Genomic DNA, 16,363 nt, shown 5'->3' on the forward strand with positions numbered 1-16,363 from the left:
TGAATGATTGGCTATAGTGCAAGTGGGAGATTGTTAGAGTAGATGCCCTAGAGCCAATCAATTATGTAGAATTGACTCTTTGTAAAATGTTCATTAATCAATAAAAGGCATTTTATTCTATATCGCGTAAATCATTATTATTGCAATATGCATTGATATATGTCCTTAGAATGGTAGCCGTGACGAGGGTATCAAGTGTTTAAAATCTTGATAGTGAGAACCCTATGAGCACATATGGTGGCCATTCTAGAAACGTCCGTACCCTAGTATTATTCTGAACTAAGGCACAGATAATACGTAAGGCTATCATAGTGTTGAACGACCCTGTCGAAAGGCAGTGACTGATCTCACTTGTCAAGGTTTTTTGGTGACAACCTGGTGCAACACATGGGTGTTTGTTATAGGCGATTACACCACAGCAAGTTCACTAACTGACCCACCAGAGGATTTTATATGGATGGTAACCCCAGTGTCTATGGAACAAATCCTCTAACGATGGTGGTGCATGTGATCCTTAGACTTGAGATCACCGGAGCGCCTGTGCACCGATTGTTGTAGTTTGACACTAGCCTAACGCAGTTCTTTTCAGAGCTGTCAATATGTGGTGATTGGCTGCATCAAGGAATGTATCAAGACTATGGTGGATTGACAGAGGATTTATCACTCCGTACGGGAGACTTTATTCCACGGCGCAATTCAGTATATGGCAATGACACTAAACTGTGCCACAGTGGGATTGGTTGTTGCTCTATCCAGTTTATAATACGGTCATTGGTCCAGAAACTGAATAATAATATCGAGAGTAACCGAAGGTTGACACTACTTCTATGCCTTGTCTCTTCGGATAACGTAGGATGAAAGGATCGAATTGCACGGTAACCATATCGTTGACAGGTGCTACTTGCTGAATCCGAATCTATCGGGTGGCCATGATGCCTTGCTAGGGGCCAATCTTGGTCTGTGTATTAGTGAGACTTTATTGGTGTTAATCGCAATACTATACACTGCCGATATGATGAGGAGCCTAAGGGTCACACACATAGAAGACAATTTAAGACGCAAGAAGAAAGAAGGGTTTTCGTCTTTTAAGGCGAAGGTATTTTGGTAATTTCACAGTGCAATTAAATTTGCTGGGTCGTAGCCTTTATTTAATTAGTTAAAAATTAAATAAGTGAAATTACGTTTAAATATGTGTTCGCACATTTTAAATATATTATCATTATTGTTAAATGTTAATATATATATTATTTAAATATATATATAATTGATTTTAATTGAGATATGATGGAAATTAAAATAAATCAAATTGGGAGTGTTTGGCAACATGGGGCTTTGGTTGGCCCAAGCCTATTCTGTATGGATTAGGGCAAATTGATTAACTATAAAAAGAAAAGTGTTGTGTGTTAATTAAAAAAATGAATTGATTTCTTCCAAAAGAAAAATATACACAGCAACCCCCTTTTGAATACACTCCCACGGCAGATTGATTTGGCCTTGAAATCAATTTCATTGATTCTTCTTTTCTTCTTAATCTTGAAGCCAAAGAGGATCTAGCAAATCCCTCTTTGTTTCTTTTAAGATTGTCTTCGTGTGGACCTACGCAGGTTCGATCCTACACTTGGATCGGTAGCAAAACGTTCGTCGACAAATTTGGAGGAGCCTTCAACGTGCGTTTGTTTCTCTTAACTCATGTTGAATATTTATGCAGATTTTTTTTTTAATATAAATTGTAAAATCATACCCTTGATCTTGGCTCATGTAAACGATCCTGTTATATTATTTTTTTGTTTCCGTTGCGTATACGGGACCGTTTACTAACAAGTTGGATTAAGACTTTCTCCAACAGTACTACCAACTCTATTTTCACCTAGCTCATTCGTAATATCGAAATCAGAAACTTGGATTGGAGGAGGACAAGAAACTCTACCTAATAGGTGATCCTCCAAATCGTGTGAGCCAACAGTGGAGAGGACTTGAGAGCTGCAGAACCGATAATTATTCCTTGTCAGCTTAGGATTAATCACTTGCAAGCTTGAGGCCAATGTTGTGGTGGTTTGATTCTGCACTTCTGGCACCATTCTTCCAATGCTGTTAAGCGACTTTGAAGAATCAAGATCAGTAGCCATTGACATGAGTCAGGGCTCTGATACCATGTGGGAAAACAAAAGAAAGTTCAAGAAATAGTTAAGAGCACAGAGCTAATCGTAAGAGATTTTAGATTTCTTTATTGTAACTGAATGAATAGATGAGAGTCTTTCTTCTTTTTATACAATATTCAGACCTCAACTCAACTACTTAACAGAATTTGATCTTAATTGATATAAGGACAAAACGACGACACTTTGACAAAGATTGAACAACTCTTGCTTTTTGTTATTTTTGCATCTGCATCCCTTTTTGCCAACACATTTTGTGAAAAACTTTGGAATTAAGCATGATTAAGGTTTTAAAATTTAAAAATCTAAAACCTACAAAAATTAAAAATAAGTTTTTGTAGGTTTTAAAATATAAAAGCTTCTTTTGATAGTGTTTGGCCTACTATAGCCAAACGTCATCATTGTCACCTCCACCACCAACACCCTTATGTAGATCTCATGGGACCAAAATGGATTTAACAGAACTACTCTGTATGAGGGAACAATATGTCTAAAGAGAATTAAAGAATTAGGAAGAGAATTTGATTGATTTTTTTTTCTTGCCCTTCAAACTGTTTCAGACTCAATATTTATAGCTTGTCATTACACCATATTAAAAACTTAATGGAAACACAATTAACACTCAGAATATAAATAAAGCTAATCATAGATATTGATGACTATGTGATGCCGAAACAAAAAGATGACTAAACAATCAAGGAACAATGATGCGAAAAAAACCACCACCGAATGTATCAAGTTTGGATACTGGATTGATTAAGCAACCACAAAAGATTCTTAAACTTTCATATAATAAAATTAACCATAAAAAAACTGCCCTATTACGATCATAACAACATTTATATAGTTTACCCTAATCCAAAAAACTAAGAAAAAGAAAATTATACAATTATAAAGGTCCCAAAACATTTAAAAAGATGTAAATAAGCCCAAGAAATTCCAAAAGTTTGCAAACACACCCATGAAAAACATAAAAATGCCTAAAAACCCATCTAAACGATTCCGAAAGGCTAAAAAATGACAAAAATCGTGTCCACCATGAGCCTAACTTATTTGACCATTTTAGAGTGCTATGCCAAAAATCACCGCATTTTGACATCGTCGACCCTATTCAACACAGTTCGCTATTCATCATTGTTCATTACTGCATCACTACGATTTTTACAAGAGATTATTTTGAAAAATATGGTGTGCATGTAGTTGGCAAATTTTATTCGTTTTAACTTTTAAGAGCAAGAAAGCAATGAAGAATGTTTTTACTTAGTTATCGCTAAGGTTTGTTTGCTTGAATAATTTATCTCCAAGTACTTAATGACAGAAACACATAATAGGTGTTATGGATACAAATATTTTGATTCATTACTTTACCTTTGAACAACTATTGAGAGTATAATAGCTCAGGTTAATCCAAAAAATGTGAGAGAAAAATGCTCTCAAGTGCACAGTAGCGCTACAGTGAACAGTGCACTATAGTGAACAGTGTAATCTTCCTCCCATCTTTGTTTTCTCGACAGAGTTGCCGCCTTTCTTTTTCTTGTTCATCATTTCTTCCTCTTTCCCTTTGATTATTGCCATTTATCTCCCCTTCTTCTTCCTCTTACTCTTGTTCTTTTCCCTTTCTATGGCTGGCAATAATCAATCCTTGCTCGTGGTTAGTAAAGCACCTGAAGGTTCCATCAAAAGTTTTGCTCAATCTACTTTTATTTTTGTTCCTTCGTCTCCTGAATCAGATAAGAAATGAGGAAATAGGAAGGGTGGAGCTGGTGTTGCTAACCTTAGTGTTGTCAAAGGTGATGGTTCTAATGGTGCAAGCTCAAGTCTCCTAAAAATTAATAGATCTTCGAGTTTGAATGAAGCTCCCTCGTCTGCTTTTAACGAAAGTGCTAAACCAAAATCTATCAAATAAGCTGGTTCCGGTGAGCTTTTGAACTCCTAGTTTGGAAGAGAGAAAGCTGCAGCGAGCTCAATTGAAGCTCCTTTACTTGGTAAAAGGGTTATTGTTTACCAAGGTGCTGTCAATGGAGGTGATTCAGTTAATGTGGTTAGCTCTCATTCAACTTTCGCTACCTCTAATGGTGTCTTATTTGGTGGGAAGAAATCTAATACTGGAGAGAGTTCCAAAGGCAACTTTTGGAAAAACCTTTTACTTCACCTAAATCTTTGGCTCCCATAGAATTCTTTAAGCACTCTAAGATTCCCAACGATTCAAAAATTTGAGTCCCTGCTCCGAAAGAGGTTGTTGATTTGTGTGTTCACAAATGGAAATATTGTTTGGTGGGCTATTTCCTTGAGAAAAGACTTCCCTTTCACATGGTTCAGAACTTTGTGACGATTGCATGGCAGCTGTATGGGAAAATCGATAGTGCCCCCAATGGCCAAGGCTTTTACATACTATGATTTGAAGATGCCTCTATGAAAGATAAGGTTCTCGAAAGAGGACCATGGCACATTTCAGGTAGGCAATTTATGCTGAAGAAGTGGTCCCCTAATATGAGTCTCACAAAGGAAATGGTTAAGAAGATTCCTGCTTGGGTCAATTTTTTCAACATCCCTTTTGAACTCTAGATGCGAAAGGTCTTAGTTTCATAGCAAGTGGCGTAACGCCTTCCCCTTTACATGGATACTATTACAGAAGAAGGGAAAAAAATTGAATTCGCTAAGGTTTGTGTGAAGAAGGATGCTTCATCACCTTTCCCGGATTCTATTGAATTGGAGATGTTGAATGGTGAAGTTATTGAGGTGAACATTGAGTACCAGTGGAGACCGTCTATGCAATGTGCAAGTCCTTTGGCCATACCAAAAGTTGTGTGCCTTAGCCCCTAAGGTGAACCCTAATCTCAAACAAGTCATTCCATTTAAACCTTTTGGGAAAGCATGGAATGGAGGCAAGTTTATAAAAAGAAAGTAGCTACCATGTTAGATCCGAGGCTGGACAGTCACCCTCAAAGTGTTGAGATTAAGCCTTCTGAAGAAGTTCGGACTTAACCTAACTTTTCTTCCCTTGAAAAGTCATCCTTTCTCCCCCTTACTGAGTCGTCCAATGGGTTTTCTATCCTTAGTAGGGAGAATCCATCTAATAAAGAAGAGGAAGCTAGAACTCTGATTCCCTTGCACGATCAAGCTCAACCTATGGAGTTGAACTCTTTTTCCCCTATTATAGTGCCTTTTGGAAACCTTAAAATAGTGGATGAAAAGAAATTCATTGACAAAGGAAGCATTTCTTTGAGCAGAAGCCAAAAGAAAAGATTAACCAAGAAGGCTAGGGCAAATGGTTCAATCTAACTTATTAGATATGGGTGGGACACCTATGATGGAACCTACCCAAAGTATGTTACATGTGAAAACTAGCAGAGGGAGTTACCACTTAAAACTGCCGCATCTATAAAAGAAGAAGTTTCCCTTTTTAGAATGACAACTTCTCCTCCAATTTATTAAAATATCTAATACACAAAAGAATACAGTGGTTTTGTCACTCAACATACGCTTTTGCTTCATAGTTAAGGAAATGAGGTATTTATGTCATGAATCTCTTTATTGCAGTTCATTTAGTAGTGTGATTGCAATAATGACATATTGATGATCTTGGGATGAATTAGAAATTATATATTTCTTAATTTTCTAACAATGGTATCAGAGCCATGGTTTGCATATTTTTTTTAAATTTTGTGCTATTACGTTAAAGCATTCTGAATGTTATTTAAGTTTAGTTCTGAAATTTCATTTTTCATGTTTATAGAATTATTTTCTGGTAATAATAGTTAGATTATTAGATTCCTTAAGAAATTATGAAGAGAATGGCTTTTGAATCACAAAAAAATGGAGTTGAAATGGCTAAGTTATGGTTTTTTAAAGAACTTGGTTCGTAATGGGTTATTTTCCGAGTCGAGTACCAAGTTGCAAACTAGGATAGAGGTTGAAGATGACCATAATGACTGACATGTCATCTTATTTTCAGCCCTCCATACGACATGTCATTTTTTAAAACTGTTAAAGGAAAAAAAAAAAAAACATAGTTATTGAGACTTGAAGCTAAGTCTCATGAATAAAAGCCCAACACCTTAACCACTGGGCTACAATTTTCTTTGTGTTAGTCATTCTTGAAAAACCATAATATTTCAGCCCAGGCCCAACCCAAAATAAAATCAAACGGGTCAAGTTGACCTGAGTATTTGACCTAGAATGTCAAACAGGTTGGTCAAACCTGGTCAATGGTCAACCAGGTTAATGACTCGGCATATACTCAACCGAAAAAATGGGTTAGTCAAACCCGATCAAAGGTCAATCGGGTCACCCGACCCGATCAAAACCTGAGCAGTATGATCAAACAGGTTGGTCAAACAATGTCAATAGCTGAAACCAAGTTGACCTGATCAAAGAATAAACGGGTCAAACTGACCCGAAGTTTGTGATTGGGTGTGGATCCAGCGTATGTAGACAATGACATGTCATTGGCGGCACGTGACAAGTCACTAGTGGCGCATGGCAGCTGCTACTGGCGTGTGTCAGGGCGTGAAGGGTTCTAAAAGTGTCATTTCCTTTTCTTTAAAGAATAAAATGCATCCTTGGTATGATATTGCGGGTCTATTTTAGTTATTGAGCTATAAACACATGTGAATATATTATTTGTCAAATATAGTTAACCTTTATTTGAGAAATGAATAGAAATTTTGTTTTGTATTTGTTACAGAAAAAAATGTTAAGTTATAGACGTGCAAGGGCTGCTAGAACACCCGCTTAGAAGGAAAGGATAATGAACATGATTAGAACTCTATAAACTCACACCTTAGTATTAAGAGACACAGAGAATGAGTTGGTACAACAAGTAAATCATTTCATTCAAGTGAATGAAAAGATACAGGAAATTGTCTGGCAAGGGGGATTAATTAGATCTAAGATGAAATACAACGTGCTTAGAAAGACTCTAAATTACCATAGTCTTATTGGTTTCCTTGATCTGGTTTGGAACAAGCTGAAAGTTCAAAACCCTAAAGATGTCGATAAAGATTATAGATGTTTAGTCAACAACTACATCAAGGAGTACATAGATTGGGGTGCCAAAAAGATGGCTGGTGCATCTATTGGAGTCTCCACTCGTAAAGGACATCACAAGAAATTAGGAGTTCCCTTGCCTAGAATAACTTACAAGTTAGATAATGACCTTAGGGTAAGGCTTATCAGATCCTTCCTAGTTTATGGGATGTGGCATTACATTTAGGTTTTTTTTTTTTTTTTTTTTTTTTTTTTTTTTTTTTTTTTTTTTTTTTTTTTTTTTTTTTTTTTTTTAAGGACATTTGTTTGTTTTAATGTCACTACATGTTGAATTCTATTTATGTTTGTTACGATTAGTTGAATGTACCTTCGTTAGTTGACTTCTATTGACTGTTATTAACTGGTGCTCTACTGTTAAAGAGTCGTTAAGTTCGATAAGTTAGCTTTGAATATAAGCTTTCCAACTTCAACTTATTCAGTTAATAAAACAAGCTACTCATTCTTGCTTTACCAAATTTTCTGCTATTCTGTACTGTTTTCTTGCATTTTCTTTCTTCACTTGGTATTAGAGCCTTTGACCAACGTCAAAATGGCCGATTCTTCTTCAATTTCATCTCCATTAAACAAGTCTAATAAGAACCCAAGCTCCAAACCTACCTTTGATTCAATAAATTTTTTTGGCTAATAAGTGCTTGAATACATTTATACTTAGTGGTTTATAGGTATCGTTTATGGGAAACTAGGATTAATTTGCATGAATTAACATAATTGTTTCATAAATGCACTTTTCATGATCATAGGTATTTTTGTTGTGTATTCAGGGAATAAAGCTTAAAAATAATATTCGGATGAGAGATGATGTTGGCAAGATAATTTGTGACGATTGGAAACAAACGGATCAAGAATCGGAGTTGAATTGAAGAAGTTGTGGTGATTTGAAGTTGAAGTGAAATCCTGGAAAATGCTCCAGTTTTGAACACGCCTCATTGTTTTGACAATAACTTAAGCTATAGATATTTTATCTAGATGATTCTTGAACCATTGGAAATCTGATTTAAAGGGCTAAATTTCATATGTTTACACTTTTCCAGATTTCATTGTTATCATACTAAAAAATCGCCATCTCTGGAGTGCTGAAGAATGATATAAGATCAGGAGAGACCAGAATCTCATTGGCAAGCCTGGAAAAGATTACTTCAATATATCAAGGGCACTACTAACTATGGTTTACACTTCACTAAAAGCCATAGACTCAATTTGGAGTGTTATACCGATGCTGATTGAGCCAGTAGCCTTGAGGATAGGAGATCAACTAGTGGTTGTTGTGTCTTTCTTGGCTCTAACTTGTTTCAATGGCACTTTAGAAAACAAAAAGTTGTGACCTTGTCATCCATCGAAGCTAAATACAGAGCTCTTACTCAAGGCTTTACTAAATTGGCATGGTTCTGTAGTCTCTTTGCTAAATTAGGTATCTCTTTATCAGAAGTTCCAGTCATTTGATGTGACAACCAAAGTGCTGGCTCCCTAACTTCCAATCCTATTTTTCATGGAAGAACCAAACACATTAAGCTTGATTCTCATTATGTGAGAGAGCAAGTCACCTCCAACAAGCTCAAAGTTCAGTATGTGCCCACTGAATATCAGAAGGCTGATATTTTCACCAAAGCTCTCTCTGCATCCAAGTTTGAAATTTTGAGAACTAAACTTGCATCAAATTTCTTTCATGCTGCCACTTTACAGTCATAAGTCGCAATTAGGAAACTCTTAATAATTTTGATGCCATTGAGAAGATTTTCTTTATGCTTAATACTGAGGAAACTTCTTTACTGCTGTTGTTTTTGCTATTTAGCTGCAAAAGTATTGCTGGCTGCTTTCAAATTTGGAATCTGTAATATGTTGAGAAGTTCATTTTACAGAAGGATGTTAGGATGTGTATTAGTTGAATGGACTAAGATGTGGAAGTCCAATTTACAGGAGGATGTTAGGATTAGTATGGATACACTAAACTGCGGAAGTCCAATTTACAGGAGGATGTTAGGATTGGTTGAATGCACCTCTGTTAGTTGACTTCTATTGACTGTTATTAATTGCTGCTCTATTGTTAAAGAGCTGTTAAGTTCATTGAGTTAGCTTTGTATATAAGCTCTCTAGCTTCAACTGACTCAATTAATGAAAAAAGCTACTTATTCTTGCTTTACCAGGTTTTCTCTCGAATTTTCTACTCTTCTCTACTGTTTTCTTGCATTTTCTTTCTTCACTATGTTGAATTATACTTATATGATTTTGTCTTAATATTATTTTAGAATTGTAATTAATATTATCTATGATAATTGGAGATTAGAATTTTGGATGATGATTGTTGACATAGTTAACTTTTGATTCCAAATCTAATATACAATTATTATTGATATAATTAATTAAATCTATGTATGTTTCGAGCATTGAATAACATGCATTGTCCAATGTGTAATTTTTTTAGAAATGGCATCTGCATCTAAGAACATTGTCGTTGAACTTAATAAAAGAGAAAAATTTAACGGCGAAAATTATGAGATATGGAGCATAAAAATCCAATATGTCTTGGAAGAACAAGAGGTTCTTGAAGCTCTTACCATGACCATGGAAGAGCCTAAAGAAGGAGCCACAATTCAACATAGAAGAGATCGTGTGACTTATGACAAGTGGAAGAAAAAGAATTCCACTACTCGTATCACTTCGTTGAGCAGCATGGACAATGATCTCATGAAAAAGTACCGAGAATATGAATTAGCAAAGGATATGTGGTCCGCCCTTGCTACAAAGTTTGGAGGTACGTCCATTGCCAAACTCCAGCCACTTACAATCAAGTTTGACACATATAAGAAAAAGCCTGAACATACTATGAGAGTACACGTAAGGCACTTGTCAAACATGATTAGTCAGTTGAGAGATGCAAGTCATGTCCTAACTAATGAACAACAGGTTCAAGCTATCATAAGATTATTTCCTCAAAATTGGGAACACATGAAGATACACCTTACCCACAATGAGGGCATCAAAAATTTAGAAGATGCCACACGACATTTGGAACTGGAAGAAAATAGCCTTAATGGTAGTAAGACAAGTACTAATGTGTATATGATTGGTTCCAATTCATATGGTGGGAAGGGATTTAAGCGTAAATTCCAAGGTGGATCCCAAAGAAAAAGCAATAATGATAAGGCTCAAGGGAAGAAAAGAAAGTTGTATAAACACAGAAAAGAAAAGCATCCTGCTAGGAAGAAAAACATGGCAAAGGTGAAATGCTATAACTGTGGCAACAAGGGACATTTTGCTTGCAATTGTAGCGAGCTGAACAAGGTAAATTACTTGTTTGCACAAGTGAGTTCTATAAATGTTTCCGGTTCTGTTTTTCTAATTGAATCTCATCCTTTGTGGACTGTAGATTCAGCAGCAACAGACCACATAACAAAAGATATGAGTGCTTTCATGGAGTTTCAACGAATATCATAGGAAACAAAGTAGATATATGTAGGTAACAATTCAAAAGTGGAAGTTAAAGGGATTAGCACGTGCAAATTGATCATGCATGAAGGTCACAACTGTTAATCAATCGAATCCAAAAGGGAATGAATATGAATACGTCGAATATTTATCAGAAGGCATGAAAGAAATGAATTGAAAAAAGGGGGGGTAATAGCAAAAAAAAGATGTGGTATTGGGGTCATTTGTCCTATATGCACAAATCAAAATCAGGCAAATACTTACTCAGAGTAGAGCATAAACCTAAAAAATTGAAGAAGCCCATTCAGGTACAAGAAAATGACATCGTGATTTTTGAATTAGATCTCGATGAAAAAATACATCATGAAAGTTAGTTCGATAAGTTTAGTGAATTTTTTTTTCTATTATAGAAACCCGCTAAAGTCGCGTTCTTGAAAAATGGAAGAAAAGCCCATTCGCTAGAAGTTAGAATGACCCGCTATGAAAAAATAGAGGCTGGAGTTTACACATTGATTTTTTTCGCATGTTGAACCGTATGCATCAAAGGTGCATGTACGGCTCCTAAAGGATACAATTTGACTCAATCAACCGACTTTATCGAGAAAGATTCTTTTTTAGGCCAAGAAGTTGATAGCGAGATCTCGAATCAACTTATTGGTCTTATGGTATACTTAGTATAGAGAATGATCCGAGGATCTTTATTTTTTATTTTTTTCAAAAGTTCTCGTTATGTTCGAAAGAGTAATATGAGACAAACGAAGGGTATTTATGACTTTATCTTACCTTCGTAGGCCTATTTCAGCATCACGAACTTTTTTCACACCAAGGATTATTAACAGGATTTAGGTTATCAAGAGTACGAAAATAAAAAAAGAAAGAAACTTTGGGATTGCTGAATAACAGCCGAAAATAAATAAAAGCAACGGGGCCATCATAGTATTTTTGAACTCCTCCAAAAAAAAAAAAAAAGAAGTGGTAATTGGATCATTTACCGATCTGGGTATAAGAGACCCCATATTTTCTCTTTCTTCGAGAAAGGTAAAAAAGTAAATCCATTGGAGAGTCGTATGCAATGCGCAAAAATGCCCGTACGGTTGTTCAATTCTATCTTTTTCTTATTCTTTCTCTCTTCCCCTCCACGGATCGTTGAGCTATAGGAATCTTTTATTATGTTATATTATCTATACCATTTATTATGTTATCTTTCTATATAATCAAGGTAATGATCCATCAACCTATTGCCGCTTTTTATAAGCACAAACGGGCGAATTTATCCTGAAGCAGAAGAACTACTAAACTGCGCACCCCTTACAAGGGTTTATGTACAAAGAACAGCAAGCCCTTACGGGTTGTATCTGAAGACTGGAAAGGGATATTTTTATGTCACAACAGAAACCAAGCTCATGGAATTGTTGATCTTGTAGCGTTTGTATAAAAAATAGCAGTGATTTCACGCAAATACATATTTCTGATTTTATCTTCTTACTTCTTAAGGGTTTAATATTCTATATAATCTATTAAATAGAAGAAATTCATATCGTCCGGCTAGGACCGATCTAAACCAACCCCTAATGTATATTCAGCATGCCAACTATTAAACAACTTATTAAAACCCAAGACAACCAATCAGAAACGTCACGAAATCCCCCGCTCTTGGGGATCCCTCAGCATCGAGGAACATGTACGGGGTGTATGTGCGACTCATTTAAATCATGGGTTGACACAAACAAAAGAAAGAAAACAAATTTCCCATATCAATGATCAGTACCATTGATCGGATAGAATGGAAGAACTCCATTCACGATCTAAAACTAAAAAGGATAGATCTATCATATCTTTCTATTGTGTATGAAATTTTGGTTTCCATTGGTGCAAATTCAATCCACTCAATTCGGAATTTAAGATGAGAAGAATTCCCCATTGGTAACAAATGTTATCCATTAAGCGGGGGGAAATTCCTATTTAAAAAGCGGAAAGATAGTTTCTACTCTTGCAAGAATGGACAACAGGGTCAGCTACCCAACCAAACTTCATATTAATACCGTTACTGTATAAGGTATATCTCTGTGGAAAGACCTTTACTAGAAAATTCATGGTAGAGCCAAAGAGTGGTAACTTTACAAGTTACCAATACAATAGGATTATTAAATGAGGGAAGGGCTCCGGTGTATAGAAAGGACCTCACCATTTAAGAAGTAACCATAAGACGATGGACCCCCCACTTTCTTCATCTATTTCTATTTACTACTTTATTTTATTTCCAATGCCCCTAGAAAAAAGAAAAAAGTGTGGTCGGGAAGGTTATAGTAGCAAAAGCCATTGGAATTTTCATCTTATAAATTGGAAGAATCCGTTTTGTTATTAATAACTAGAAAGGGAAATGAATAACTGAAAGAAAGGAAATCAATTAGTTATTCCAAAGTTTCATTTATTCAATGACCTGAATTAGATGAGGATATATAGCTTGGAGGTAACAAAACTTTTTTTATTTGCCTCAAGCTTTCACGGGGCTCATTCAAGACTTACTAGAACATTAAGCAACAGAAAATAAGACTTTGGCTTCGGCTCATCATGTAAGATGGAAAAATAGAGTTTTCGTCATTTGTGGATCACTCGAATAAATGCAGTAATTCGGTGAAATCGAGTACCTATATTTATAGTCGATTAATACACAATCTGTATAGGGGCAGTTGCTTCTTAATCGTAAATACTTGCACAATAGCTATACAAATAGTAATTGTCTTTATATGATTTCCAATGAGATCATAAAATAAGGAGGTTGGAAGGAATCTCCGAATCTTTTAAATGGAGTTCTCTGGAGAATGAACTCTAGAAGGTAGAATCGAAATTACTATGATAAAATCGTCAAAATGAGCGAACACGTTCAATAAAAAAGATTTATTCTTATTCCCCAATTCTTTTTTTTCTTACAACACACCGGATTCAGGATTTGTTGACCAAAACATCCAGGTGTTTGAGTTCTGATTGGAATTTTGATTCAATTGAGGGTAAGCCTATTTTTTTATATTCTAAGACCTTAGTTCTAGCGTTCGACTCACTTCTTTCAAATTTTTTCTCATTATTAAGAAAATGTAACGAATATAAAATACGAGCTTGTTTTATAGCAATAGTATTAATCGTTGATCTTTTAAGGTCAATATATTCACCGTCAGATATATTTTCCTTGTTCACTAGTAAATCGACTAATTAAACTCATGTTTCTATAATCAATTTGATCCCTCGATTGGATTGGGGGCAAAGCCTACGAAAGATCGCTTGTATTAAGAAAGAGCCGCTTGGATTTATCCATAATTTTTTTATTCCTTAGCCTCAATCCTAATCATTAAAATCCTATTCCGATCCAATAAAAAATTATTTCTAAAATGATTAATAGGATTTGTTTGCTCTATTTAGTTGTTTCTATTTAAATATATGAATAATAATAGATATACATATCAATTTTTTTGTCATGTTCCTTGGAAGGGGACACTAAGCACTCGGTTCAATCTATATCTATTTCTTTATCTCCCCATGAATTGTAGTTTGGAACAATAGGGACAAAATTTTCTCAATTCCAATCGACTAGGTGTATTGTGTCGATTCTTTTGAGTAATATATCTGGAAATACCAGCCAATTCCTTATTACACACTTTCGAACACAGTCGGTACTCCAAAATAACCCTTACTCGGACTCTTTACCCTTAGCCAAGAACCTCATTTCGGGTTTTGATTCACCCAAGTTTTCTATTTTCCGATCCAAGTGAATAAGAGAAAGGACCAAAAAAATAAAAGTTGCTAACAACTCAAAATCCAATTCTGAAATAAAGTTTTGTTGCAATCCATATAGTAAATAGTAAGTAATACAAAAATTTCTAACTATATTTCTACTCACAGTATAGTATTTCATTTAAGTATCTATATTGTATGATATCTTCCCCTAGCCACATTTCCATTTCGCTTTTCTTTTCACTTAACTCTATTTTGAATTTAATTGGAGCCTGAACCCAGTTTCGTTGAGGTTGAATCCACTTTTCCTTTCTCGTTTGCCCCTTATTCTATCTATCGAATTCCAAAAAAAAAAAAAAAAAAACAAGAAAAGAGGGAACGAGAGACAAATATTTGATTCTATCTCTCCTCTTCTTCACCCCTTTCTATTTCAATAACTAGAATGAAAAAAAGGAAATGTCAACGCATTGGGGAATAACGATTAATTTCTATCAATAAACCTACTAAAGACCCGAACCATAGAGTACTTAGTACCGGGCCACGGAAAGATATGTTTTTAGATCTCGCATTGAAAATCCTCCTTCTTTTTTTTTTTTTTTTTTTTGTATTCGATTGTATAATTACTATGGTAAGAGATGTATGTAGTTAAAGACCCCTTCTATTTGTATGCAATCCCTAATTCAAACTGAAATGTGCAATGTTCGGTGGATAATTTTTTTTTTCTTTTTCTTAAAGTGGAAAAAAGGGTCCCTTTCCATCTGAGAATTCCCGAGAAAAATATTTTTTTTTTTTATTATATGTATGATAAGAGATGAAAAAAAAAGAAATGTCAGGATCCATTTTGCATATCAATGGAGAAAGAGAATAAGGATGTGGAAACAAGACGGGGATTCTCTATAATGATACTGTAGACAAATGAAAGGGATGTAGCGTACTTGGTACGTGTCCAAAAACTTGATGCGTTGATTTTACAACATGCAATGTGTAGCAAGTGCACTAGTTGCAAAAAGTAATAAAGATTAGTAGAGTATCGTTCGTACGAGGATAGTGTTACTAATTACTATTTCTCTAGTTTAGTCCTAATTAAAGCTACAATAAATTGGATTGATGGAAAATTAAAACAACTAAATACAAATTAACAAATATAAATGAATGATAATAAATTAAAGCAAAACCCACAACTTAACTAATTAAACAATGCTAAAAAAATAATGCTAGGTGTTGATTTCACCTAGATACGCTAACCCAAATCATAAAATCTATTGCCCAAGTTCTAATTCCTTGATTGAAAATCGAATTCCCTAATTTGTAAAACATACCTTCTCAGGCTATATTTGCTACTTATCCCTATTAAGCTTCCGCACCCAACAAAATGAGATTAATAGTTCAAAGTCTTTTAAGCTTTATGGAATTCTATCTAGATTTCATAGATCGCTAAACCTATCTCTAGCATTTGCTTAATCTACGGTATTTATCCCAAGAGGCACAATCACAAATCCTTCTCGTCTCATTGTGAACAACATTTGAATGGTGATCAAGCATCCAAAAGTCATTAACAAAGAGATAAACACTTAATCATGAAATTAAAACTCAAAGTAATCAATTCATATAAATTTGAATCATTGTATCAAGGTTACATCAACCCTAACTAAACAACTTAGTTCATCCTCAAAAACAAAATAAAATAACAAAAACAAACTGAATCAAGATTCATAATTGAAAACAAGCAAAAGATGGAGAAATCTTCTCCAATTTGAACCCAAATCTTCAATAATCTTCTCCTTCCAAGATTTGTCTTCAAATGACGAACCAAGACCCTTTCCCTTCCTATTCATCCTAATTTATACCTCTCTCACTTAAGGATGAAGCGCTAGCAAGCCAAAAACGCGTCGTTTACTTTTCACATCTAATGCAGTTTTCGCAGCGGCAAAGATTTTTTTTGCCACGGCGAGGATCTTTCAGGTCAAATTGAGCATATAGAGTCTGCATATGGAATTGTATTAAACTAT

At 35.0% G+C, this 16,363-nt stretch overlaps 1 protein-coding gene across 1 annotated transcript; it reads left to right on the forward strand.

Annotated features, from left to right (window-relative positions):
* The first annotated feature begins 9,758 nt into the window (after positions 1 to 9,758).
* On the forward strand, positions 9,759 to 10,637 carry LOC116134512. The gene has a single exon (XM_031420206.1). The coding sequence runs from the start codon at positions 9,759 to 9,761 to the stop codon at positions 10,635 to 10,637; it is 879 nt and encodes a 292-aa protein (XP_031276066.1).
* The last annotated feature ends 5,726 nt before the right edge of the window (positions 10,638 to 16,363 follow it).

This window comes from Pistacia vera, unplaced genomic scaffold, assembly GCF_008641045.1.
Source record: "Pistacia vera cultivar Batoury unplaced genomic scaffold, PisVer_v2 Contig289, whole genome shotgun sequence".
NCBI classification, from domain to species: Eukaryota; Viridiplantae; Streptophyta; class Magnoliopsida; order Sapindales; family Anacardiaceae; genus Pistacia; species Pistacia vera.